The sequence below is a fragment of the Ailuropoda melanoleuca genome, chromosome X (genome assembly GCF_002007445.2).
Source record: "Ailuropoda melanoleuca isolate Jingjing chromosome X, ASM200744v2, whole genome shotgun sequence".
Classification (NCBI taxonomy): Eukaryota; Metazoa; Chordata; class Mammalia; order Carnivora; family Ursidae; genus Ailuropoda; species Ailuropoda melanoleuca.
In genome coordinates, this window is record NC_048238.1 from 39,709,115 (window position 1) to 39,734,291 (window position 25,177).

At 49.4% G+C, this 25,177-nt stretch overlaps 1 protein-coding gene across 2 annotated transcripts; it reads left to right on the top strand.

Annotated features, from left to right (window-relative positions):
- Positions 1 to 692: 692 nt before the first annotated feature.
- CHST7 (carbohydrate sulfotransferase 7) lies at positions 693 to 25,117 on the top strand. 2 transcript variants are annotated; one of them, XM_002927465.4, is made up of 2 exons: positions 693 to 2,398; positions 24,668 to 25,117. In XM_002927465.4, the coding sequence occupies exon 1, from the start codon at positions 907 to 909 to the stop codon at positions 2,365 to 2,367; it is 1,461 nt and encodes a 486-aa protein (XP_002927511.4). In that variant the 5' UTR covers positions 693 to 906; the 3' UTR covers positions 2,368 to 2,398; positions 24,668 to 25,117. The 2 variants fall into 2 exon arrangements, with proteins under 2 accessions (XP_002927511.4, XP_034505319.1); XM_034649428.1 differs by lacking the exon at positions 24,668 to 25,117 and adding an exon at positions 9,088 to 10,653.
- Positions 25,118 to 25,177: the final 60 nt, after the last annotated feature.

A 25,177-nucleotide genomic window follows, 5' to 3' on the forward strand; every position in this document is an offset into this window, starting at 1 on the left:
ATTAATGACCCCTCCCCCAAATCTCACAACGACGAGGAGGTACGGAGGTGCTAAAAATTATCTGCATTTTACAAATGAGTAAACTGATCTTCAGGGTGTCCAGAAATGTGCACAGCCCTCGGCTGGCAAAACCCCTAAGGAACACAACACTGAAAAGTTCATAAAGGCTACACCTTAACGACTGATTGCGTGAATGCATTAGCGCTTCCAACCCGTCGGGTGCACCCCGCAACGCGCAATTGCGTATCTTTCTCTTCTCCCATCCGGAGCTCGGTAACACCCACCCCGGGGCTGATGGGGGCGCTGGATGTGAGTAGTGACCAGGAGCCCCGCTCTCAATAGTGCGGAGGCGAGTCGGCCAACGACAGAGATGACCAGGCAGGGGACACAAAAACAGGAGAGGCGGTGGAGTTCTCCGGGTGGGGTCCGTGGCCAGGCAACGGGTGCATTCTGTACACACGAGCCCCTCCCTTGCCTGAAGTCAATTCACGAAGACTTGACTTCACGACGGAGGGGCTAGGGAAAGGTGGGGTCTGGCTCAGTGCGCCCCAACCCTCGTCCCCACCCCGCGGCAACCCCGCCCAGATCTGGCAAAGCCGTGGGCGATCCCGGGCGGGTAAAGAGGCGGGGAGAAGCCGCGAGGTTGAAGGCGGGGCGGGCGGCGGCCAAACCAGCCAATAGGCGGCTCTCCAGCGGCTGAGCCGAGAGAGGGCAGGGGCGCCGCCACCAGCACCACCGCCTCCGAAGTTCCCCCTTGTGGGTGCACGGCCCCGGCCGGTCGCTCTGCTGGCCCCCGGGCGCAGAGGGGCCCCAAGAGGCCGGAGGAGCGGGCTCGGGACGGTATTTCTGAGGAAGGGGAGAGGACGGGCGCCCCACCCGCAGGAAGGCTGGGGGGCTCGGTGAACGATGAAGGGCCGGCGGCGGCGGCGGCGGGAGTACTGCAAGTTTGCGCTGCTTTTGGTGCTGTACACGCTGGTGCTGCTGCTCATCCCCTCCGTGCTGGACGGCGGCCGCGACAGCGACAAGGGCGCCGGGCACTGCCCGGGCGTGCAGCGCAGCCTGGGAGTCTGGAGCTTGGAGGCGGCGGCGGCGGGCGAGCGCGAGCAGGGCGGGGAGGCGCGACCGGCTGCAGAGGGGGACGTGGGCCAGTCCCCCGGGTCCCCGGGCAACCTGAGCGGCGCCGTCGGGGAGGCGGCGTCTCGCGAGAAGCAGCACATCTATGTGCATGCCACCTGGCGCACCGGCTCGTCGTTCCTGGGCGAGCTCTTTAACCAGCACCCGGACGTTTTCTACTTGTACGAGCCCATGTGGCATCTATGGCAGGCTCTGTATCCGGGCGACGCCGAGAGCCTGCAGGGCGCGCTGCGCGACATGCTGCGCTCGCTCTTCCGCTGCGACTTCTCGGTGCTGCGGCTGTACGCGCCGCCGGGGGACCCCGCCGCGCGCGCCCCGGACGCAGCCAATCTCACCACGGCCGCCCTCTTTCGCTGGCGGACCAACAAGGTCATCTGCTCGCCGCCGCTCTGCCCCGGCGCGCCCCGTGCCCGCGCTGAGGTCGGCCTCGTCGAGGATGCCGCCTGCGAGCGCAGCTGCCCGCCCGTGGCTCTCCGCGCCCTGGAGGCCGAGTGTCGCAAGTATCCGGTGGTGGTCATCAAGGACGTGCGCCTCCTCGACCTGGGCGTGCTCGTGCCTCTGTTGCGCGACCCCGGCCTCAACCTGAAGGTGGTGCAACTTTTCCGCGACCCGCGGGCCGTGCACAACTCGCGCCTCAAGTCCAGGCAGGGGCTGCTGCGCGAGAGCATCCAGGTGCTGCGCACCCGCCAGCGGGGCGACCGCTTCCACCGCGTGCTGCTGGCGCACGGCGTGGGCGCTCGGCCCGGGGGCCAGTCCCGCGCCCTGCCCCCTGCGCCGCGCGCCGACTTCTTCCTGACCGGCGCGCTCGAGGTCATCTGCGAAGCCTGGCTGCGCGACTTGCTGTTCGCGCGCGGCGCGCCCGCCTGGCTGCGGCGCCGCTACCTGAGGCTGCGCTACGAGGACCTGGTGCGGCAGCCGCGCACCCAGCTGCGCCGCCTGCTGCGCTTCTCTGGGCTGCGCGCGCTCGCCGCGCTCGACGCCTTCGCGCTCAACATGACGCGGGGCGCGGCCTATGGCGCCGACCGACCCTTCCACCTGTCGGCGCGCGACGCCCGCGAGGCCGTGCACGCCTGGCGCGAGCGCCTGAGCCAAGAGCAGGTACGCCAGGTGGAGGCGGCCTGCGCTCCCGCCATGCGTCTGCTGGCCTACCCTCGCAGCGGAGAGGAGAGCGACCTGGAGCCGCCCGCGTATGAGGAGAAGCCGCCTGAGACCGAGGCCGACGGCGCCACGTAGCCTCCCCACGCGCGCCCCCGGGACGGATCGGGTAAGGTGGCCCCAGGCGGGTTGGGGGCTGGGAAAGGTCTTTGGGGAGCTCAGACCAGTCTGCGGGGCGGGGGGAAGAGGGGGTGGTGGCGGATGCCATTCCAGATCTCACCCTGCCTGAATAGATCTGAGCGGGTGGGAAAGCGTGGCTGGTAGAATTCGGAAGACGCTCGTCGGGATCTCCAGCTTAGCCACCCGCGCCCTCAGAGGATGGCCCTGAAAGGAGACGGGTGAAGCTTGGCTGGGGCGGAACCCCGGGTCTCCTCACTCTCAGTGCCCTCTATAAAGTAGGAGTTAAGGTCGGTCGCCTGTTGAGATTGGGGCGAGGAGAGGGGCAGAGAAGAGGGGTAGAGGAGGGAAGAGGTTTGAGGAGAGTAAAGAAGGTTTGCAACAGTCATAATGGAACTTGAGACTGGAAATTGACATGAAAAGTATCTGATTTCAGGGGGCCGTTTGAGGCTGATTGATTTTATCTTGACACCAATCTGTTCCTGTGGGGAAACTGCAACGCTGTTTGCAGGCACGGAGAAAGTCCAAAGCAGAGTTTGGGGCAAAGTTATCGACTCTTATCCTCCCTACCCCAAATGTGTTTCATACCTCCTCTCTGCCTCTGTCTCCCTAAAGCGCAGCTCCAGGCCTTTCCTTGTAAGTTATCAAGCATTAGGTGTAGACAAGGCCTTACTCGCAACAGTTTTTGCACATATGTGTCTCAGGCTGTGGTATAGCTGCCTAGAATGGACTCTGTTTTCCCCTAGCTCCCGGAGCATCTCCCTGCCCCCCACCCCCCTCCACGGCTGGCGTTGGCAGGATATTTGACCATATCCCATTCACATCAGTTCACAAAAGCTGCCTAGTCAGCTTCCTGTCGTTGGGACAAGACCCAAGGGCTGGGCTTTCTGCACTCTGCCCCATCCCTCTGAGAGACGGAGTCTTAGAGTGGCAGTAGAAGCTTCGGCTGTGGAAAGACATCCCCCCCTCCCAATTTCATGTGTTGTTTCTCTATAAAGCATGCATCCTAGGATGCTAAGATGGGGTGTAAATGACCTCGGCACGTGTTCAGTGTCTGCTTCCGTGTCTGGCCTGTAGGTTGTTGGGCTGAGGAAAGAGTTTGTTCAGCACAATGCTGACCTTAGGAGTCTAGTTAGCGGTGTGCGAACGCGTTTCCCCAAACTCTGTGTGACTTGGAAGGGGGCAGGCTCCTGCCCTGTGCAGGCCAGAGGAGGAGGAAAAGCTGGGCTGGGTGGGCGGAAGTGACTTAAGTTTCCATTCATTATTTTATAGTGTAATTCAGTGTTCCCCTGGGATGCAGCTCTGAGGACAAAGTTGAAGATGTTAAGGATGGATTTGGTGGTGGTTTCATCGACCAGGGTTGCAGATGCTTTCGGAAGCTGACTGATTCTCCCAGTAATCAAGGGGTTTTCTTGGTCAGTTTCTGTAGTTGCTAGGAAGTCTGTATTCTTTCCTGATTTCCAGAGCAAAGGAAGGTAAGGCACAGGGTCACTTGTCACATCGGAACAAAAACATCCTTTCATCTGCTAATCCTGTTTTTGCAGATGTGAGTAGCATAATGGCCCCTCACCCTCCCTCCCAGGCCTGAGGGAAAGCGTCTCCAGGATGAATTCTGCAGCAGTTTACGGCTTTAAGAACTGACCATCTCCCAGAAACCTTCATTGTTTTCATTTTTTTACTAGCATTTGCTGAGCTCAGACTGGGGCGAGGTACAAAGGAGAGTAGAGAGGAGGGTAGAGGGGGCAATCTGCATCCTTCCTCTAGGAAGTTACCGTCTGGTTGGGTGACGTCGGTGCCGCTGTTCCGAAGGCCAGTGAGGCTTCCTTGGCAGGGCTGCAGGGACATCTGGGAGCAAGCTCTAGGCTCTTCCATACTTTGGTGACTGAGCCCTTCTTCCCACACTTCTGCTGGAATTAGTGGGCACTTACCATGTTGCCACCAAGCAGTGTATTCCTTAAAATGCGTATATTCCTGGTTCCTAAAAAGATGACGTTACTGACCCACCGAGGAGTGGCCAAAAAATCTGACCTGCTCTCCTCTGGGGAAGAGGATTGGACCCCCTGTGCCATTCATCGAGCTAGGCATTGTACAGGTGTCATGACTTTGACCGATTGTCAGTTTTACAGATGAGGAATCTGGGACTCAAAGCTCTACGTCAGGTAACCTGCCCAAAGTCACACCTGGCCTGGCCAGGAGGGTGGGGCAGAATGGGTAGTAGAGCCCCAAAATCGGCATCCCTCCTTACCTGGCCCCCGAAGCGTCCTCTGGCAGCACCTTTGGCACCCCAGCCGGGCTAAGAGGCTAGGCTGGGGTAGGAAACACACTTAGCTTTATGATGAATAAGCTCCAGCTGCTGAACGAATCAGTAAAATACCCTTGAACTGCCCACAGCACCTGTGCGGGAAAGCCGGCGACTCCACAGCGGTCCTCCCCGCTGGCTGGCCTTCCCATGGGGCATCGTCCACACCCCAGTAACCGAATCGAGGGGAGTTTGCTCCTTGGTGAGTCACAGATACACCAGGTGGAGTTGTTGCACAAAGGAAACTTTATTTGCATCAAATGAGATCCGGGGGAATAACTTCCAAAGCCGTGACTCCCCGAGCAAGGGTGAATGGGTTCCTTTTATTTAGGGCTAGGATGAATACTTAGATAGGGGAGACCTGTGATCACCTGGAGAGGCCGGCAAAAGGCCGCGCATGCGCCTTAAGGACACCTGCCCATACATACATTGTATGTTATGTAAAGGAGGCTTGTGCTTCTCCTTGGGCGGAGATTTTAGTATTTGAAAGAGGTAAAGGTAGGTGTCGGTCATTCTAGCGGTCACGGTCATTCTAGCGGTCACTCGGTCACTCCGTGGTGGTCCATCGGCACAGGTGCAAGTGGGAGTCGGGGGTTATGCTCCAACTGGCCAGGGCGGCCTGGGCTGGCTGGAGGTCTCGTCAGGGCGGTTGCTATATAGTTCGAGGGGTGTTTTTGGTTTCCGTTTGCCTGAGTTCAGAGATAAGCTGGGAAGAAGAGCTTAAGGAAGAATGTGGGACAGAGGTCAGTGAGTACAAGCAGGTGGCAGTAAAGGTCAGGCCTGGGGGTCTAGCTGCTGACACCCCTAGCCCAGCAGTGAAGGGGGGCTACCTGTGAATTAACCTGAGCAACTTCGGGGTGGTCCCTACCTGACTGCCAAGATATGGCAGGGAGGGAGTCAGGGCACCATTTTTCAGGGCCAGGTGGGGACCACAGCGCCCTAAACCAAGTCACCAAGGACTCAGGCCCTTTCCTGTCTTTTCCACTTTCTTGGCTTTCATTCACCAGCTTCTCTGGCTGTCCCAAGATGGTAGCCTCAGCAACAAGCATCACTTCCTCACACAACTCTGCAGGGTTGTTAAAATGCAGGAAGGAAGGAAGCTGGTTAGCAAGTAAGGAAGGGGTGGAGGAGTTTTCCCTCGTGTGTCTCTCCTTCAGTCTGGTTATAAAACCTTCCCAGAACCCCACCCTAGCCCACGTCCTTTTATTATTTCTCACTGGCTACCACTTGTTCAGAGGGCCCGCACTGGCCCAGTGATTGGCAAAAGGGAAAATGGGATCGTCGTGATTGGCTTTGACCTGTGGTTTCCAGCCCTTGGCCCAGCGTTACATTGACCTGAGGGGCTTTTGTTTTGTTTTTGTTTTTTTGTGTTTGTTTTTAATGTCACTGCCTGAGCTCCACCTGCAGGGATTCTGATTTCATTGGTCCGTGTGGGGTCCAGGCATCGGGATGTTCTAAAAGCTCCCCAGGCGATTGTGTGGGACAGCCAATGTTGAGAACCGCGGACCGGACCAGTCCTGGGTCCATCACCTGGGCCGGACTGTTGCCCCTGGAACGAGATCCAGATGGGGGCTGGACGGCTGTGGATGAGCAGTGAAGTGTCTGGCACAGCAGCTTACGTCGAGGAACTTGGAGCTGCGAGGCTCCCAGTAGCTGGGCGGTGTTAATACGGAAAGGGAAAAATTGGCCTCAATTATTCACGGCTCCGTTTATCACCCTCTCACATGCCTTCAAATGCTTTGCTGTCCTAGCTCCTTACCTAATAATCCATCATTGTACACACTATCCACTACTGTTCCAAACAGACGGATGTGCTGTCCTTTTCAGCAGGTCTCCCTTTGACCTCTGCCCTGGGGAGGCCCCAAGAGTTCATTCCGGTAGGCATTTAAGACACTTTGGTCTTCGTTCTTGACAGGATAGATGGACCGTTTGAACAAATTTAGGAAAGGAGGTAAGTGTACTGTACACTAATGACCCAACGATCAGAAAGCTTGCTTCCTAAGGAAACCATCCAAACAGAAAAAGACCGGACCAGCGACCACCAAATCCCCACCAAACCAGTTTCAAAGTCATTCCATCTTAATCAGGATACTATGCCCCAATGGCTTATGCATAAGTCTCACTCAAAGGAGAACATCTTGCCTAAACACAGAACAGTCATTCATTAAACATTGTCCCCACGTAGAATTTCTTATTCAACAGAATCCATTTTTAAGGGGTTTGTTTATTTATTTATTTATTTTTATTATGTTATGTTAGTCGCCATACAGTAAGTACATCATTAGTTTTTGATGTCGTGTTCCATGATTCATTGTTTGCGTGTAACACCCAGTGCTCCATGCAATACGTGCTCTCCTTAATACCCTTCACCGGCCTAGCGCAATCCCCCCCCACCTCCCCTCTGAAATCCTCAATTTGTTTCCCAGAGTCCATAGTCTCTCATGCTTCATCTCCCCCTCTGATTTCCCCTTCATTTTTCCCTTCCTTCTCCTAATGTCCTCCATGCTATTCCTTATGTTCCACATATGAGTAAAACCACATGATAATTGTCTTTCTCTGCTTGACTTATTTCACTTAGCCTAATCTCCTCCAGTTCCATCCATGTTGATGCAAATGGTGTGTCACCCTCCTTTCCGATGGCTGAGTAATATTCCATTGTACATATGGACCACACCTTCTTTATCCATTCGTCTGTTGAAGGGCATCTTGGCTCCTTCCACAGTTTGGCTATTGTGCACAATGCTGCTATGAACATTGGGGTGCATATGGCCCTTCTCTTCACTACGTCTGTATCTTTGGGGTTTAAACTTCCAGTCAGGGGCGCCTGGGTGGCTCAGTCGGTTAAGCGTCTGCCTTCAGCTCAGGTCATGATCCCAGGGTCCTGAGATCAAGCCCAGTGGTGGTGGACTCCCTGCTTGGCAGGGAGTCTGCTTCTCCCTCTCCCTCTGCCCCTTCCCCTGCTCATGCTCTCTCTCTCACTCACCCTCTCTCTCAAATAAATAAATAAAATCTTAAAAAAAAATAAACTCCCGATCATAAGTCAAGGCAGGTGCTGTATTCAAGCCAGAGGGCTGGAGATTAGGATGGGGTCTGTGTATGTGGTGGGGGAGGAGGGACACATAGATACCTGGGTAGCAGAGCTGCACGTGAAATGGAACAGTTTTTTAAAAACACACCCACACCCCAATCTTTATTATCCCCTTGAGGGGTTAGTGCTGCCTTTGACCAAGACATCATTGGAGCTCCCCTGTGGGGCTGCCTTCCTGGGCAGGAACCCCCTCAGTTGCTGGTGGATTTGGTGTTTAGGGAAAAATCAAGACTCATCCAGTCTGGTGAGCGAGGCAGGGGGGGAGGCTGGCCCTATCAAAGTGAGGTGTGGCCACGAGGTAGTTAGAGTCATTCCTTGGCACGTAGGCAATCAGTTTTTATAGTAGGGTGCGGGAACCCAGGCTTTAGGGCCTGGCTCTCCTGGTTACTTCTTGACGGACCTGGGGCAAGTCCCTAAACCTTTTTGGCTTTAGTGTTCTTGCCGGTAAGAAGGGAGGTTAAGAGGATTTCCAGGGTTTCTTGGAGCCGAGGGGAGGCAGCGCTCTTGCGTGCCTGTCTTGGGCCCTGTGATACTTGCTTCACGCGTGTTGTGTGGACTTAGCCCTCCTCTCAGCTTTATGAGGTACACAGCGTCCCCACTTGTGGATGGCGAAACAGACCCCGAGAGGTTGGGGAATTGTCAAGGATAACACAGCCAGCAGATTGAAATCAGGTGCTCTCTGCGTTGAAACCAGCCCCCCCATTTTTTTTTTTTAGAAATAATGTAAGCACATGGTGGAAAAAGACCCTAACAGTTATATTACAGAAGGAGATAAACTACCCACCAGTCTTACTTTCTAGAAGCAACCGTGTGTATTTCCTAGAAGAAATACATTTCTTGTGGTATTTGTCTAGAAATGTCCGCAAATTCGAACGTATTTTGCCCTTTTGGGGGTAGTTACATCTTTTCAGTTTTAATTCATTAAAAATTTTGAATTGAGATAGAATTGCCTTAGAACATCGTGTTAGTTTCAGGTGTATGGCGTCGTGATTCTGTGTTTGTGTATATTGGGAGAGGGTCACAGCCTAGTTAACCCGTCACCGCTTGTGTTTGCCAGGTTCTTCCTTGTGGTGAGAGCTTTTAGGCTCTGCTCTCTTACCAGCCTTGAAATGTGCCATACGGTAGTCTTACCGATAGTCACCGGGCTGTTCACCCCATCTCCATGAATCACTCATTTTAGACCTGGAAGTCTGTGCCTTTCGACCCCCTTCGCCCAGTTCCCCCCCCCCACCCTGCCCCCTGCCGCCTGGCTCCGGCAGCCGCCAGCCTGTTCTCTCCTTGAGTTTGTTTTTAGATTCCACGTATAAGGAAGATCCTACGGTACTTGTCTTTCTCCGACTTGTTTCCTACGCATAATGTCCTCAAGGTCCATCCCGACTCTCACGAGGGGCAAGATTTCCTTCTGGTTGATGGCCGACTGATACCCCGCTGTGTGTCGACAAGCCACGTCATCCCTGTCCATGCAGCCGCTGATGGATGCTTGGGCGGTGTCTTCCACGGCTTGGCTACTGTGAATAATGCTGCAGTGACCAGGGGGGAGCAGGTTATCTTTTTAAGTTAGTGTCTTTGTTTCCTTTGCGTAAGTACCCAGAAGTGGAATTCCCGGATCACATGGTAGCTCTAGTCTTCATTATTCTGAGGCACTCCACGCCATTTTCCATTAAGTGGCCGCACCAATTTCCATTCCCACCATCTGTGGGCAGGGGCCGTGCTGTAATGGATTTCAGGTCCAGAAACCTGAGAGCTATGATGAGACTGTCCAGAACGTGACTTTGAAGAAGACAGTGAAGAGAATTCACAAGTTCCAGATTTTCAGTCACTCTTTTGGCTTTTTAAAGCATTTATTTGCCTGAAAGAGGGAGGGAGACCGCACACGCAGGGGGAGCGGCAGAGGCAGAAGGAGAAGCAGACTCCCCGCTGAGCAGGGAGCCCGATGTGGGGCTCGATCCCAGGACCCCGGGATCATGACCTGAGCCGAAGGCAGATGCTTCACCAACTGAGCCCCCCAGGTGCCCCAAGTCACCGTTTTGGACAATTGCTTGAAGTCGGTCAGGCTCTGGAGAGAGCACACCAAGGGAACTTGTTTGCTGCTTTCCGCCCCCTCTCCACCAGTTCCTGGCCACCAGCCGAGGGCCCGAATAGCACCTGTGTTTGAAGAGTCTCCAGACAGACTGCGTTTAATAACTAATAAGGGCATGTTTTTCTTCCCGTAAACTACTTAGATTTTTAGGAATTTTTTTGGTATCTCTGTGCCTGTTAAAGAGGGGAGCAGAGGTTGCTTTTCATTCTAAACCTTTAATTTTCAAGAAATGTGGACTTTTTCTAGACAGAAGTTGTATATGCTCTTTGGTAATTTGAAAGTCTGGGAATACTGGCTTGCTGACTGTTGCCATCCTGTTCTTAAAACAATTATTTTCCATTTTTCTATGGAATGTTCCCACAGCTAGCAGTGCCTAAAGCGCTGCTGAATTCATGCATTCATCCTTTAGAGGATCCGAAATGTTTAGGGAAAGATTTATGGGCTTAAGCAAGGCCCTAATGCCAGCTCACTGAAATAAATCTGTACCTAGTCATATTAAACTTGGTGATGCATTATTTAGCTTTTGTTTAGGGGCTTCTCTGATGGTCTTTTATGAATCATCTTTTCTAAGACACTGTTCCCTTTGCCGTGTTTGTACCAGTGTTTCAGAAACTAGTGGACCTGATTCTTCTGCTTCCGCTAAATCTAGTTGTGACAAAACCTTATTTGTGAGGTATGATGTAAAGGTTACAGAAATGGGGGCGCCTGGGTGGCTCAGTCCGTTAAGCGTCCGACTCTTGATTTTGGCTCAGGTCACGATCTCAGGGTCGTGAGATCGAGCCCCACGTCAGGCTCCTCGCTCAGCAGGAACTCTGCCTAAGATTCTCTCTCTCCCTCTTCCCTGTGCCGCTGCCCGCCTCCCCCCCCAAAAAAATATAAATTTAATAAAATATACTTAGTTTAAAAAAATAAAGGTTACAGAAATAAAATAATGAAACCTAGTAAAACAGCATAGGAGTGTATTATAACATATTTAACTAGTTCTTAGTCCCAACATTTCACTGCTACATTTTTAATAGTGTCATATGCACACGTGTACGTGTATATCTAAGAAAAACGTCTGCAGTAGGGTGACCTTACGTAGGAAAGGGTGTGCATGTTTTGCATTTTGCGAGGTAAAGTTCTTCAAAGTTCCAGCAGGGTTCACTCCCACCAGCTGTTCCCGGGAGTGTCTGTTTCCCAGACTCTCACCAACGTGGATTGTGCCGAATGTTTTCATTTTGGCTAGTGCAGTGGGTGGAAAAACGCTTCCTCCCCGAGCCCCGGCTCGCTGTGACCCCGCAGCACATCTCAGACGGTGACGGAGGGCCTACACCTTGCGTGGTGGGGACCAGGGTACCTGGATGAAATCGCCTTCTTAGCCCTCCTGCAGCCCCCATGTGTTTGGCAAGGGGCATTCCTGCGATCCGTTTGAAGGACTCGATACACTTTGAAATAAAAATAATCTCCTTTTTTAAAACCATGCTGATACACGACAGCAGGCTTCAGCAAGCTTCTTGTTAGGATGGCCTGCCGGCACCGCTGCGGTGGGGTCGTACCCACGGACTTGAACTTCCACTACTGCAGGACTTTCTCCCTGGGGAAATCTGGCTGATTTTAAATAAGGTTTAACCCTTGCTGCATTTTCTCTGTGCCCATTTGCCGAGACAGGATTCAGAGGGTTTTCAAAGAGGTTTTTTTTTTTTAAGTCTGGGCAGAGATTTTCTTCCCATGAATACAAATGTAATATAAATAGTCTAAGCGATGCTTTTAAAAAACATTTATAAGCAGCTGGCTTAAAATTCCTCAGTCTGCCTTTTCTCAGGCTGCCCTCTGCATGGAACAGCCCAGAGGAGACTAGAAGCCGGAAAAAGCTAAGCTGCTCTCGCTTTCCTGGCCCCGCTCACTGTTCCAGATGAACAAGGTGACTTAGAAGCGAACCTCTCTGTGTCTGTCTGTGAGGTCTCCTGGCTCCTCAGCCTCTTACCCCGGAGTGGGGCTGAAGCGCTTGGCTCTGTGGAAGGAGACATTTCTGCCTAGGCGCGGTACAGGCCAAGAACAGGAAGGACCAGGGAATAGCCCTGGCCCAAGTTCAAGAGCACGGGGAAGTGGAGACGCGTTTGCGAGCTGAACAGGAAGCAGTTTCAATTGGAGAGAAGTCGCAGAGCTCAGTGATGTCTTCATGAGAATTGGAAGCCTTCAGCTTGCTCCCCCCCCCCACCCCCCGCCCGCAGGCACCGCGCCAGTGTCAGTGTCGGAGTGTGACATCTGCAGCTGGCCTTGTGCACATGAAAGGCCGTCGGGCTGGGTGCCGAGGAGAAACTGGAGCAGCAGCCGATCGTGGGTAGTTTGCAGGGAGGGGGTCAAGAGGCGGGAAAGGACGGACCACCACGTTTGACTTCAAGGATGGCTGCGTTCGCAGTGAGCAGCCTCCCCTCCCCTGAAATGACCGAGAGCGGCCAGGAGCTTTGCCGTAGAGCGACATTCTGGAAACAGCCACTGAGGCACGCGGGGTTTTGCACATGGAAAGGAAGCCCTTTCTGTTAAGCCTTTCAGGCAGGTGTTAAAAGGAGCCCCAGAAGGCGCAGGGCGAGTGGTGATGGGGGCGTAGGGCAGCCCCCGGGGCCTGCCAGCAAGAGGCCTCAAATCTGGCCCGAGATGCCAATGTCTGGAGGGCCAGCTTGGAGAGGGGCGTGTTGTGTGACGGATGGCCTTTGGTCACGCCGACCAGCAGGCTGGAGACGGAGAAGCCAGCCTGAACTGAAAGTCAGAAATAGAACATGACAGAATCGTTGGTGAGGTATGGGGAGCAGGTAGGGGCTCGAGATTGAGTTCTTTTTGTAAAGAGGACACACCGAGGGGCGTTAGGAGCAGCCCCCAGCATGAACTTGGGGGGCTAACGGAAGCAGTTTGTACAGAGCATACAGATCAGGGGAGCAGTAGGGAAAAGGGCGCCAGAGCTTTTGAGGTCCCTCTCCCCCCATGACTGAGACCAGGCTTTCCGAGAAAGGACTTGTCACCGCTTCACAGAGATTATGGGAACAGTAAGCCTAAAAGACTAAAACCGAGATAATGCTTTAAAAATAGGACTTCCCAGACTCTTAACTCTAGGAAACAACCTAAGGCTGCGGGAGGGGAGGTGGGTGGGGGGATGGGGTACCTGGGGGATGGGCATTTAGGAGGGCCCCGGATGGGGTGAGCACTGGGTGTGATACGCAACTGATAATTTAGTGAACGCTACCCCCTGAAACTAATGATGTCCTAGCAGTTGGCTAACAATTTAAATTAAAAAACAAAAACAAAAATAGGATTTCCTTTCACACAGCCTAGAGCTGGCATATGTTGAATATACAGATTTTAGAAGCAATGAAAGTAGGCGCTGTTTCTTGCTCTAATAAAGGGTATCACCAACATGGATGTAATAAAGGAAAATAATGCATTTTTCAGGTTCTGCAAACAACTGTTGCCTTTCTGTGCCCTCTGCCCCCTCCCCCCACCTTCCCCAGCTCAGGATGGCAAAGGGGACTATTCTGCAAGGAGGAGATGGTTGGCTGAAAATAAGCACACACAAACACACCCTGCCAAAGAACAACGGGATTCCCAGCGTTATTGAATGTCTCTTACATTTATTTTGTTTCATTTTTATTTCTCAACATAGGGAAAATGAAATCATTTTGAGCTCAGGAAAAATTCATGTCCTGCTCCGAAATATGGCAACCTCGGGCAGTCCTGCGGGCCTGGGAGAGGACGGGTTTGCCCGCCCCGACATCCTGTGCCAACACGAACCTGTTGTCCGCCAGTGGACCATTTGCTTTTAAAGATTTGTTTATGTGTTTGGGAGAGAGAGAATGAGCAAATGAGCCGGGCGTGGGGGGCAGGCAGAGAGGAAGGGGGAATCTCAAGCCGACTTTCCAGCTGAGTGCGGAGGCGGGTGCGGGGCTCGATCTCAGGACCCTGAGATCACAACCTGAGCTAAAACCAAGAGTCAGAGGCTCAAGTGACTGAGCCACCCAGGCGCCACCGTGGGGCCATTTTATCCCCACAGACTGTGGGCAGACAGGGCTAGGTAAGGGTAGAGCCGACACGATGCCTCCCTCTATAGGAAAGTGATACGTGAAGTGGTGGGCCCCGACTCTGCACACTGACCAGCCTTCCTAACCTGTGCACCCTGAAGTTGATCGGGGGCCACCCCAGTGACCCCCACCCCCACCCCGGCCTTCATCCATTCCATTAACCAATAGCCAGAAGGCTGCCTGAATGACAGATCCGAGCCCCCACTAACCCGGGCTGCCCCCCCTTGGTGGATGACAGACATCTGCAGGTGGGCGATCGAATGCATATTATAAGATACTGACTCAGTTCCTTTATTCGAGTCGGGAGCGACTTCACTCACAAAAGCAGTTATGTATGCCAATTAAAATTATACCTCGGAGCAGCTCAATGAAAGGAAAAAACAAAAGCCAACTAAGCGGCCTCAGCTGTTTCCAAGTTTTATAAATACCGGTTTGGAGTATATTCATTTTGTTCTCAAGTGAGCGCAGAAACTTGGGACGGCTTTCGCTGGGAGTGGACATGATCAAACTGGAAGCGTGTTATTATTTTCTCCTGTTCTATTGAGGAAATATAATGGCCATTTAATTTTGGCCCTGGCTGACTCTGGGGCTTGACCAATGAACTACTCGCAGGGGTTGAGGTTTTCCTTGGAATTCAGGAGTCAGGAAGGGAGCCCTTTTCTCTCACTGTGAGCAGCGAAGGGGTGGGGGGTACCTCAGCTCCACAGGGGCTGCCCAGGTCCCAGCAAGTGGCTTCTGCCCTAGTTTCTCCCCCTGCTCCCCAGGCCAAGAGTTTTGTATGTTCGTTTGCGGGTTGTTTTTTTTTTTTTAAACTCAGCCCGTCTTCACCTGAAGTGAGAGTTGTTTGAAGTATTAAGTATGACTAGATGACTAGTGCGGATGTAAGACAACCCTCCCCCCGCCCCACCGCTTAATTTTTCACACCGAAAGTCTGGGAATAATTTATAATATTTATGCTATTTAAGTACATTTCTAGGCTGTTTGGGGGGTGCGGTTGCAGGAGCAAACTAAATGTTTCCTATTACATTTCACTGCAGAGTCACAGTGAGGGAATGCTTGCACTCTGACATTTCTGGGTTCTCAAGCATTATTTTTACATTATCCCCAAGCAGCTCCCTTGAAACAAAAGAAAACAAACCCCAACAACTTAATGGCCCTATTGTCGTAAACACTGTCAGTCATTTCCGTTTTCCTTGGCCCCGCATGTCACCGTTTTGAGGTGAAAACAGGAAGGTTAAGAAGGCTTCGTCGGGGGTAACAGATAATCTTGGGTGGAACCATCATCCGCAGAGGGTGGGGCCGGGGTCGGGGGCTGGGCGAAGCCCCCGCGAGGGCCGGTGGCCGCTGACGAGGCGGCTAAGGCCCGCGCTCAGCGCGTTTGTCCTGGCGTGGGGCCGGGAGGAAGGCTGTTACAATGGGCTGGAAAGTAATTCGCCCGTGATACCGGGCCCTGCTGAATACCCGGAAATCTCAGCTGCGCCCCCCCACCCCGGTCCAAGCACCAAGTGCCAGCACCGACTTGGAGCATCTGTGAAACAGCTTTGGTCGTCCACGCGGGGGGCCTCACCTGGCACAAGTGTGTGTGTGGGGGGGAACCTCCGGAGGCGACGCTGAGAAACACTTGGAAGAAGGGCGGCTGCAAGTCTCCAAGTGCAATTGGAGGAGGGAAGTGCGATGGCCGCGCAAAGCTCGCAGCCGCCCTGGGGAGGCCGGGGGCCGGGTACCTGCCCCCCAACGGGGTGAGGGAGGCCAGTGAGAGCGGCGGGGCTGCGCGGTCATCTGGTTGACGCTCCCGGTCTCCAACTTGAACGCCAGCAGGAAGTCCATTCTTCCTCCGCCCCCATCCCGGCCTCGAGGGTCGGCCAAAGTGTGATTAAAATGCTAGGAGTGTCTTCCTGAGTTCCTGCCCCGGAGCCGCAGCCGAGCTGAGTGCCTACCCGCGCCGTGGGGCTCCGCGCCCTTTGATGGCAGCCCGCTGCATTTAGGGCCCCGCCAGGCATTTACAGACCGGGGTGGGGGGGGCGACGGGAGCAAAGGAGGTCAAATACACCCAGGTCTTCGGAGTATGACTTTGTCTAAGTAAACGATCGTTTAGTTCAGTCTTGTTTTTTAAAGTGCAAGTGGATTTGTGAATTGAGTATTAAGGAAAGACTTCCCATTGCAATGCCACATATTTTGAAAACAACCCTTTACATGTGCTTCACAAAGCAGTGACATACTGAAATCTCTAGAATTCTGTAGATTAATTGCACTAAGGCAGTTTTTTTATTATCTGTTCTGTTATCCTACAGGATAGGTCTTTTTATTTTTTTCTAAGATTTTTTTGTTATTTGAGAGAGAGAGAGAACACAAGCACAAGTGGGGGGGGCAGAGGGAGAGGGAGAAGCAGACTCCCCGCTGAGCAGGGAGGCCAGACAGGGGGCTTGATGCGAGGACCCTGGGGTCATGACCTGAGCTGAAGGCAGACGCTTAACCCACTGAGCCACCCAGGCCGCCCTAGTCTTGACATTTTTAAAGATTCTCACTAGTGTGCAGGGTAAGCCTCCTTCCATGTCTTGGCTGTTATAAATAAGGCTCCAATGAACACGGAGATGCATATATCTTTTTTGAGTTAGTATTTTTATTTTCTTTGGATAAACACCCAGAAATGGAATTGCTGGATCATATGGTAGTTCTCCTTTTAATTTTAGGAGGAACCTCCATGCTGTTTCCACAGTGGCTGCACCAGTTTGCGTTCCCACCAACAGGGCATGAGGGTTCCCTTTTCTCTACATTGTTGTCAACATTTATTATTTCTTGTCTTTTTGATACTACGCATTCTGACAGTTGTGAAGTATCTTATTGCGGCTCTGTTGTATTTTCCTGATGGTTGGTGATGTCGAGCATCTTTTTTTTTAAAAGACTTATCTGTTTGAGAGAGAGAGAGTGCACACGTGCGCACGCTGGCGCTCGCAGGGGAGGGGCAGAGGGAAAGGGAGAGAAAGTCTTAATCAGACTGTGTGCCGAGTGCAGAGCCAGATGTGGGGCTTGATCTCAGGACCCATGAGATCATGACCTGAGCCGAAACCGAGAGTTGGAAGCTTAACTGACTGCGCCACCCGGGTGTCCACGAGCATCTTTCCATGTGTCTGTGGGCCGTCTTGATGTCTTCTTTGATAAATAGCATTTTTGACAGAACTAGAACAAATAATCCTAAAATCTGCATGGAACCTGAAAAGACCCTGAGTAGCCAAAGCAGTCTTGAAAAAGAAGAGTAGACTGCAAAGCTGTAGTCATCGAAACAGCACGGCAGTGGTGCAGAAACAGGCGCGTAGATCAAGAGAACAGAAGAGACAGCCCGGGAGAGGTCTTTAAATAATTTTGTTTTCAGAACATCCAGAAGGGTCTACACTCATTTCAGGTGCTGGAGGCAGTAGCAAACAGTTTTATTTCCCCCAGATTCTGGGTAAATGGGGATCGTTTTAACCAAGAAGTTTAGTAGCTTCAAATTTAATTCTTCATTGTCAAATGTCCAGCAGCTGAAAAAAAAAAAAGGAAAAGGGCAATGCTGGGTACTTGGTCACTGTAGCTGACTGATAAACCGAGTGTTTGGTTTGGAAATTTGCGCACAAATTTGAATACTTCCTAGCTTTGAATGAATAGAGCCCCAAAGGATTACAAAGAGTGAGATCTGGAGTCAATTAAAATTTGGGGCTTAAGAATTTGGGGGAACATCACATTAAGAATTCATGGATATGTTTATGTTTTAAACACAACCCAGGGGGCGCCTGGGTGGCTCAGTCATTTGAGCATCCAACTTTTGATTTCCGGGCCCAGGTCACGATCTCAGGGTTGTGAGATCAAGCTGCTTCGGGCTCTGCACTCAGCAGGGAGTCTGCTTAAATTCTCTCTCTCTCTCCCTCTTCCGCCCCCCCCCACGCTTATGCTTGTACTCTCTCTCTCTCTCAAAAAAAAAAATCCAAAAAAACACACAAAACCTACAACCCAAAACAATGGGAAAATGTTAGGAAATTAACTGAGAGGGTTTTTTAGGTTCTACTCGGGGGCTGTAGGCTCCATGGCGGTAGACATCAGAACTGGAAGGTATCTGAGCATCCCTGCCCTGGTTCAGTGACGTTCAGGAACTATACGAGGACAGGAACCCATTTGCAGCGTGAAGAAGGAAGGGGCCCTGTCCGGTTGCTGCTGGCATACTGTGGGCTGCCCAGCCTGGATTAGCAGGACTTCCGCACAGTTCTTCACGGACCCCTGAGAGGCAGTCACAGAGCTTTCAGAGCTCCTCTCCTCCCATCTTCTTCGGCCAGTGATTTGATAAAGAATTTGAACGTGAGTGAACAGCAGCTTTCAGGAAGATAAAATATATTCTTTAAAAGATTTTTAACACAAGGATTTAAAGAGTGCTTGGGGTCCAGAGGTCGGGCTGGTACCATCTCCGTAAACGGGACATTTGTCAGGACTTGGAATCTGACCAGGCAACATTTAGCACTTGGCGAGTCACTGACAGAAAATCGCTCTGAGTTACCGCCACATTGTTGCTGGGTCTTTAAAATAACCCAGATGGAGAGCCGAACACATTGCACAAAGAACGCCCAGGAGTGCTATTGCTAGATCATATGGTAAATGTATGTTTAGTTTTTCTAATAAACTACCCAACTGTTTTTGAGAGCAGCTGTACCATTTGACATTCCCACCAGCCGTGTATGAGAGATCAGATTTCTGTGCAGCCTCACCAGCATTTGGTGTTGTCACTGTGTTGTATTTTAGCTGTTCTATTAGGTATGTAGTGGTATGTCCTTGTAGTTTTCATTTGCATTTTCCCAATGGCTAGTGATATTGAACATCTTTTTGTGTGCCTATTTGCCATTCCCTATCTCCTTCTGGTGAAATGATGGTTCAGGTGTTTTGCCCATTTCCTAATTGGACTGTTTGTTTTTTACTCTTGAGTTTTGAGTTATTTATGTATTCTACATAAAAGCCCTTTGGTAGATATGAGGTTGCAAATATTTTCTCTCAGTCTGTATCTTGTGTTTTCATCCTCTTTTAATGTATTTAATGTATTTTATTTATTTATTTAATTTTATTTATTTATTTGACAGAGAGACAGCCAGCGAGAGAGGGAACACAAGCAGGGGGAGTGGGAGAGGAAGAAGCAGGCTCCCAGCGGAGCAGGGAGTCTGATGCGGGACTTGATCCCAGGACCCTGGGATCACGCCCTGGGCCAAAGGCAGATGCTTAACGACTGAGCCACCCAGGCACCCCGAGTGTTTTCACTCTCTTAACAAGATCTTTTGCAAACCAAAAGTTTGTAAACTTTGATGAGGTCCAACCTAGCAATTTTTTTTTTCTTTCATGGATTGTGCATTTTCTGCTGTGTCTAAGACCTCTTTGCCTAGTCCTAGGGTCCCAAAGATTATCTCCTATGTTTTTTGATAAACATTTTGTATTTTTGTCTTTCCTTATAAATTTTAGGATGAACTTATCTCTATCTACATTTAATTCTTTGATTCATTTTGTGTTAGTTTTTGTTTGAAGTGTGAGGTTTAGGTAAAGGGTTAGTTTTTGCCTGTGGATGTCTGACTGCTCCAGCGCCATTTACTGAAAAGATTATCATTCCTCCAATAGACTGCTTTTCCATTCTTTGTCAAAAATCAGTTAGCCATACACCTAGGTAGGTCTGTTTCTGGGCTTTTACTGCTCCATTGATCTATGAGTCTGTCCTTCCACCAATACCACACTGTTCCGATTAATGTAGTTATATGTATCTTAACACCGAATAGAATGATTATTCTAACTTTATTCTTTTCCAGAAAGGTTTTAGCTATTCTGGTTTCTTTGCCTTACCATGTAAATTTTAGAGTAAGCTCATATCTACAAAAAAGCATTGATGGAATTTGATAGGAATTTTCTAAAATTTCTATATAGATCAATTTGGGGGGAAATTGACATCTTTTACTATTGAGTCCTCCAATACATGGACATGGTTATGTGTCTCTATTGATTAAGAACTTGTTTAATTTCTTTTATTGGTATTTTGTAGTTTTTAGCATACAAGTCCTTTCTTTGTTTTGTTAAATTTATATCTAAGTTTTTCATTTGTTTTGACTGATTGTAAATAGAATGAGTTTTAAAATTCGGTTTTAAAATGTTCATTTCTGATATATATAAATCAAATAGATATTTAATATTGATCTTGCATCCAGCAAACTTGCTGAATTCACTTGTTAGTCATGTGTGTGTGTTCCCTGGGATTTTCTATGTATATAATCCTATCACCTGCAAATAGGGACAGTTTTATTTCTTCCTTTCCAGTAACTATGGCTTTTATTCTTTTCTTGCCTTATTTCATTGGCTAGGACTTCTAGTATTGTGTTGAATAAGAATGGCAAGTGCAGAGGTCTTTGCCTTGTTCCTGATCTTAGTGGGGAAGGCATTCAGTCTTTCACCATAAAGAAAGAGGTTAGATGTAGGTTTACATAAAATTTTTAAAAATCAAGTTAAGGCAGTTTCCTTCTATTCCTAGTTTGCTGAGAATTTCTATCATGAACAGATGTTAAATGCCTTTAATGAATGAAAGTGCCTTTTCTGCATCGATTGATGCAATTGTGTGATTTTTCTTAATTAGCTTGTTAACATGGATTACATGACTGATTATTGAAACTGAACCAGCCTTGCATCCTGGAATAAACCCCACTCAGTCATGATATATAAATTTTTTCACATATTGTTGAATTTGATTTACTAATACTTTGTTGAGGATTTTTGCATCTGAGTTCATGAGAGATACTGTTTTCTTTTTTCTTTTCTTTTTTTTTTGTATTTGTGTAGTTTTGGTATCAGGTAATATTGGCCTCATAATTTTGTGGAAGAGATTGTATAGAATTAGTGTTAATTCTCCTTTAAATATTTGGTAGAATTCTCCATTGAAATTATATGGGCCTGGAGATTTCTCCTTTGGGAGTCTTTTAATGACAAATTCAATTTTTAATAGCTGTGTAACTTCAAATTGTCTACTTCATATCGGATGAATTATGGTAGTTTGTGCTTTTTGAGGAATTGGTCCATTTCATCTAAGTTGTCAAATTTATGTATATAGAATTATTCTTAGTGTTTTTTATCCTCTTAATGTCTTTGAGTTCTGCAATGTGATTCCCTGTTTCGTTGCTGATATTAGTAATGTGTGTCTTCTCTTTTTTTGTTTTTAGCCTTGGTAGAGATTTATCCAATTCTTAATCTTTTTAAAGACCCAGTTTTTTGTTTCAGTGATTTTTCTCTATTGTTTTTCTGTTTTCAATTTTACTGATTTCTGCTCTTGTTTCCCTCTGATTTGTGTTGCTCTTCTTCTGGTTTCTGAAGGTGGGTGTTTAGATTATTGATTTGAGACCTTACATCATTTGTAGCGTAAGCATCTAATACGATAAATTTCCCTCTCAACACTGCTTTGGTTGTGTCTCACAAATTTTTTTTTTTTAAAGATTTTATTTATTTGACAGAGATAGAGACGGCCAGCGAGAGAGGGAGCACAAGCAGGGGGAGTGGGAGAGGAAGAAGCAGGCTCACAGCAGAAGAGCCTGACGTGGGGCTCGATCCCACAACGCCGGGATCACGCCCTGAGCCGAAGGCAGACGCTTATCCGCTGTGCCACCCAGGCACCCCGTGTCTCACAAATTTTGATATGTTGCATATTCATTTTAATTCAATATATTTTTGCTCAATATTCCATGGATTATTTGGAATTTTGTGTGTTCTTTAATTTCCAAGGATCTGGAGAATTTCCTGCTATCTTTCTGATATAGATTCTTAGTCTGATTCCATCATTAGCAAAAACACTCTCTGTATTGTTACTTCAATTCTTCAAAATCTGTTCAGGTTTGTTTTATGAAACAGGATATGGCCTGTGTTGTGAATGTTCCATGCATGCTTAAAAAAATGTGTTTCAGGGCCACCTGGGTGGCTCAGTCAGTTAAGCATCTGCCTTCAACTCAGGTCATGATCTTGGGGTCCTGGGATCGAGCCCCATGTCAGGCTCACGCTCAGCAAGGAGCCTGCTTCTCCCTCTGCCCCACCCCTGCTCATGTTCTCTCTCTCTCTCTCAAATAAATAAATAAAATCTTAAAAAAAAAAGAATGTGTTTCTATTGTTATTAGTTGAGTATTGTATAAATGTCAGTTCAGTCTTGTTTGGTTGATGGTATTATTTAGTTCCTTCTATCATTGTTAATTTTTTGTCTAGTAATTCTATCAGTTGTTGAGAGAGAGGTATTGAAGTTTCCAAGTATAAATGTAGACGAGTCTGCTTCTCCTTTCCGTTCCTTCAGGTTTGCTTCTAAAATCTGAAGTTCTGGTGTTTGCTGCATATGTACACATTTTGGATTGCTCTGTCTTATTGGTGGGTTGAACCTTGTACCATTATGTACTGTCCTTTGTTGTCCCTGGTAATTTTCTTTGCTCCAAAGTTTATTTTATCTGATATCAATATAACCACTCTTCTTTTTTCTGATTATTTTTTTAGGGAGCATGTAAGGGTTTGGGCGGGGCAGAGGGAGAGGTAGATCAAGAACCTTAAGCAGGCTCCACACCCAGCACAGAGCCTGATGCAGGGCTTGATCTCACCACCCTGAGATCATGACCTGAGCCGAAATCAAGAGTCGGATGCTCAACTGACTGAGCCACCCAGGTGCCCCTTTTTTCCTTTTTTTTTTTTTTAAAGATTTTATTTATTTATTCATTCGACAGAGATAGAGACAGCCAGCGAGAGAGGGAACACAAGCAGGGGGAGTGGGAGAGGAAGAAGCAGGCTCATAGCAGAGGAGCCTGATGTGGGGCTCGATCCCGTAACGCCGGGATCACGCCCTGAGCCGAAGGCAGACGCTCAACCGCTGTGCCACCCAGGCGCCCCTCCTTTTTTTTTTTTTTTTAATCGAGATGTAATTCACATACCACAGAGTTCACCCTTTAAAGTGTTTGATTCCATGGCTTTCAGTACATTCAGAAAGTTGTGCATAGATCACCACTAATTCCTGTTTTTCTGATTATTATTTAAAAAATGAAAAAACCCAAATGCAATTTTCATTCATTACATATCCATTGGTTCTTATGCAGTTTTGTTGCAGAAAGTGAAACCTCTGATTTTAAAATGATGATAGCAGTTTATCAATCAAGTAATCTGTTTTCACACAGTTTCAATAATTGTAGCAATTTCTTCAAACTGCCTGCAGAAATTCTGAAATTGTCATTTCAGAGGACTTGTTCTTTACTTGGCCTGAATGATCTGCCACTTTTATTTTTTTAAAGATTTTATTTATTTATTTGAGAGAGAAAGAGAGAGCACAAGCAGGGTGAGGGGCAGAGGGAGAAGCAGACTCTCCGCTGAGCAAGGAGCCCAATGTGGGGCTCGATCCCAGGATTCTGGGATCATGAACTGAGCCGAAGGCAGATTCTTAACCGACTGAGTCACTCTGGTGCCCCTATCTGCCACTTTTAGCATCACTGCAACATAAGGACACTCAGTGATCTGCAACTGTCTGAGCTTACAGCCATACCCAGTTTCAACTGAAAACCTATACGCTGGTTGGTGACCTCAGACTTAGCATATGGCAGCAGCTCACTGGACCCCTTCATGGCAGGTGTCCAGGGCTCATACCACCAACTTCTCTTTCAATTAATGTTTATATGGCATATCCTTTTCATCCTTTTACTTTCAACCCACCTATATCGTATTTGAAGTGAATTTCTTGTAGACGGCATATTGCTGGGTCATGTTTTAAAGCCATTCTGCTGGTCTCTTTTTGTATATTTGTGAATTTAGACCATTTATATTTAATGTGATTATTGATATTATAGGGCTTAAATTTGCCATTTTTAAAAAAGATTTTATTTATTTATTTGACAGAGAGACAGCCAGCGAGAGAGGGAACACAAGCAGGGCGAGTGGGAGAGGAAGAAGCAGGCTCCCAGCGGAGGAGCCTGATGCGGGGCTCGATCCCAGAACGCCGGGATCATGCCCTGAGCTGAAGGCAGACACTTAATGACTGAGCCACCCAGGTGCCCCTAAATTTGCCATTTTTAAAACTTGATTTCTGTTTGTTCCCTCTGTTTATTTTTCCCATTTCCCTGTTTGTGTTTTCCTGTGACTTACGTGAATACTTTTAAGAATTTCATTTTATCTGCAGTGTTTTAAAGTATTTTTCTTTGTATGCTCATTTTAGAGCTTTCTTTAGATCATACATATGCAACTAGTTACAATCTACTGGTCTCAACATTTCACTACCTCAAATGGAAGTACACAAGCTGGCCTTGTCCCTTACATGCAGCGTCTGCTCTACGGAGCTGCCCGTCGTTGTCGGCATGATTTATTTGGCACGTGTGAGCCAGTGCACGAGCAAAGGAGGGGTGCTTACGCGGTCCCCCCACTCTACCCAGCAGGTCTCAGAACGTTCTGTTCTCCTCACCGGGTGCCCCCGCCCCGGCCCCAGCAGCAGTTGCGGAAAGCGCGGTCATCGTCTTCCTGTCTTTATCCTCACCAGATCCCTCTTGGGTCCCGTTTTCTCCGGGCCTGTCCTCACAGAGCAGAACCGATAGTTCCTGGTTCGGTGCGGATTTCCAGCCCCGGAGGACGCAGCTTAGGGAAGGAAGATTATAGGCTTCGTCTCGGAGAGGCCTTCGATCGGCAGACTGCAACAGGCTTTCTGTCTCGGGAGTTCTGTGTTCGGAAGTTCAAAACGTCCCTTGTTCCTTCCCTTCCAGGTCAGTCAGCGCGAACCAGGGCCGTCAGCGTGTCGCCCCAGCCCAGGAGGAGCCACACGGTGGAGGCGGTCTCGCCCGCTGGCCGGGACCGGGACTTGGCTTGGGGCCAGCTGCTGGGGCGCTCCGCAGAGCAGGAACAGCGCGAGCTGTGACAGGACGACCGGCACACTGGCTGAAACGACGTTTGCAGTAAGGAGGTGACAGTACCGTGTGGATAACGACGGCCAGACAACAGGAAGAGCCTTCGTCCCCAGCCTGAACCTGCCTCTGCTGGAGCCGTGTCAACCGGAGGTTCTCAGAAACAAGGAAGAGACGCGATCTGGTACCATTTCCGAGCAGCAGCAGGTGTCTGGACAAAACATCAATGTGAATAAGGGCCAAGTGCAGTCCTGTGTATCTTGATTAAATTCCTTAATAGTAAATAAAAGGTCTGAGTGCTATTGGTTGAAACCTGACTCGGTCAGCTCTTTCGAGAAGAGCTCCCCCTACACCTGCCCCTAAACCAATTTT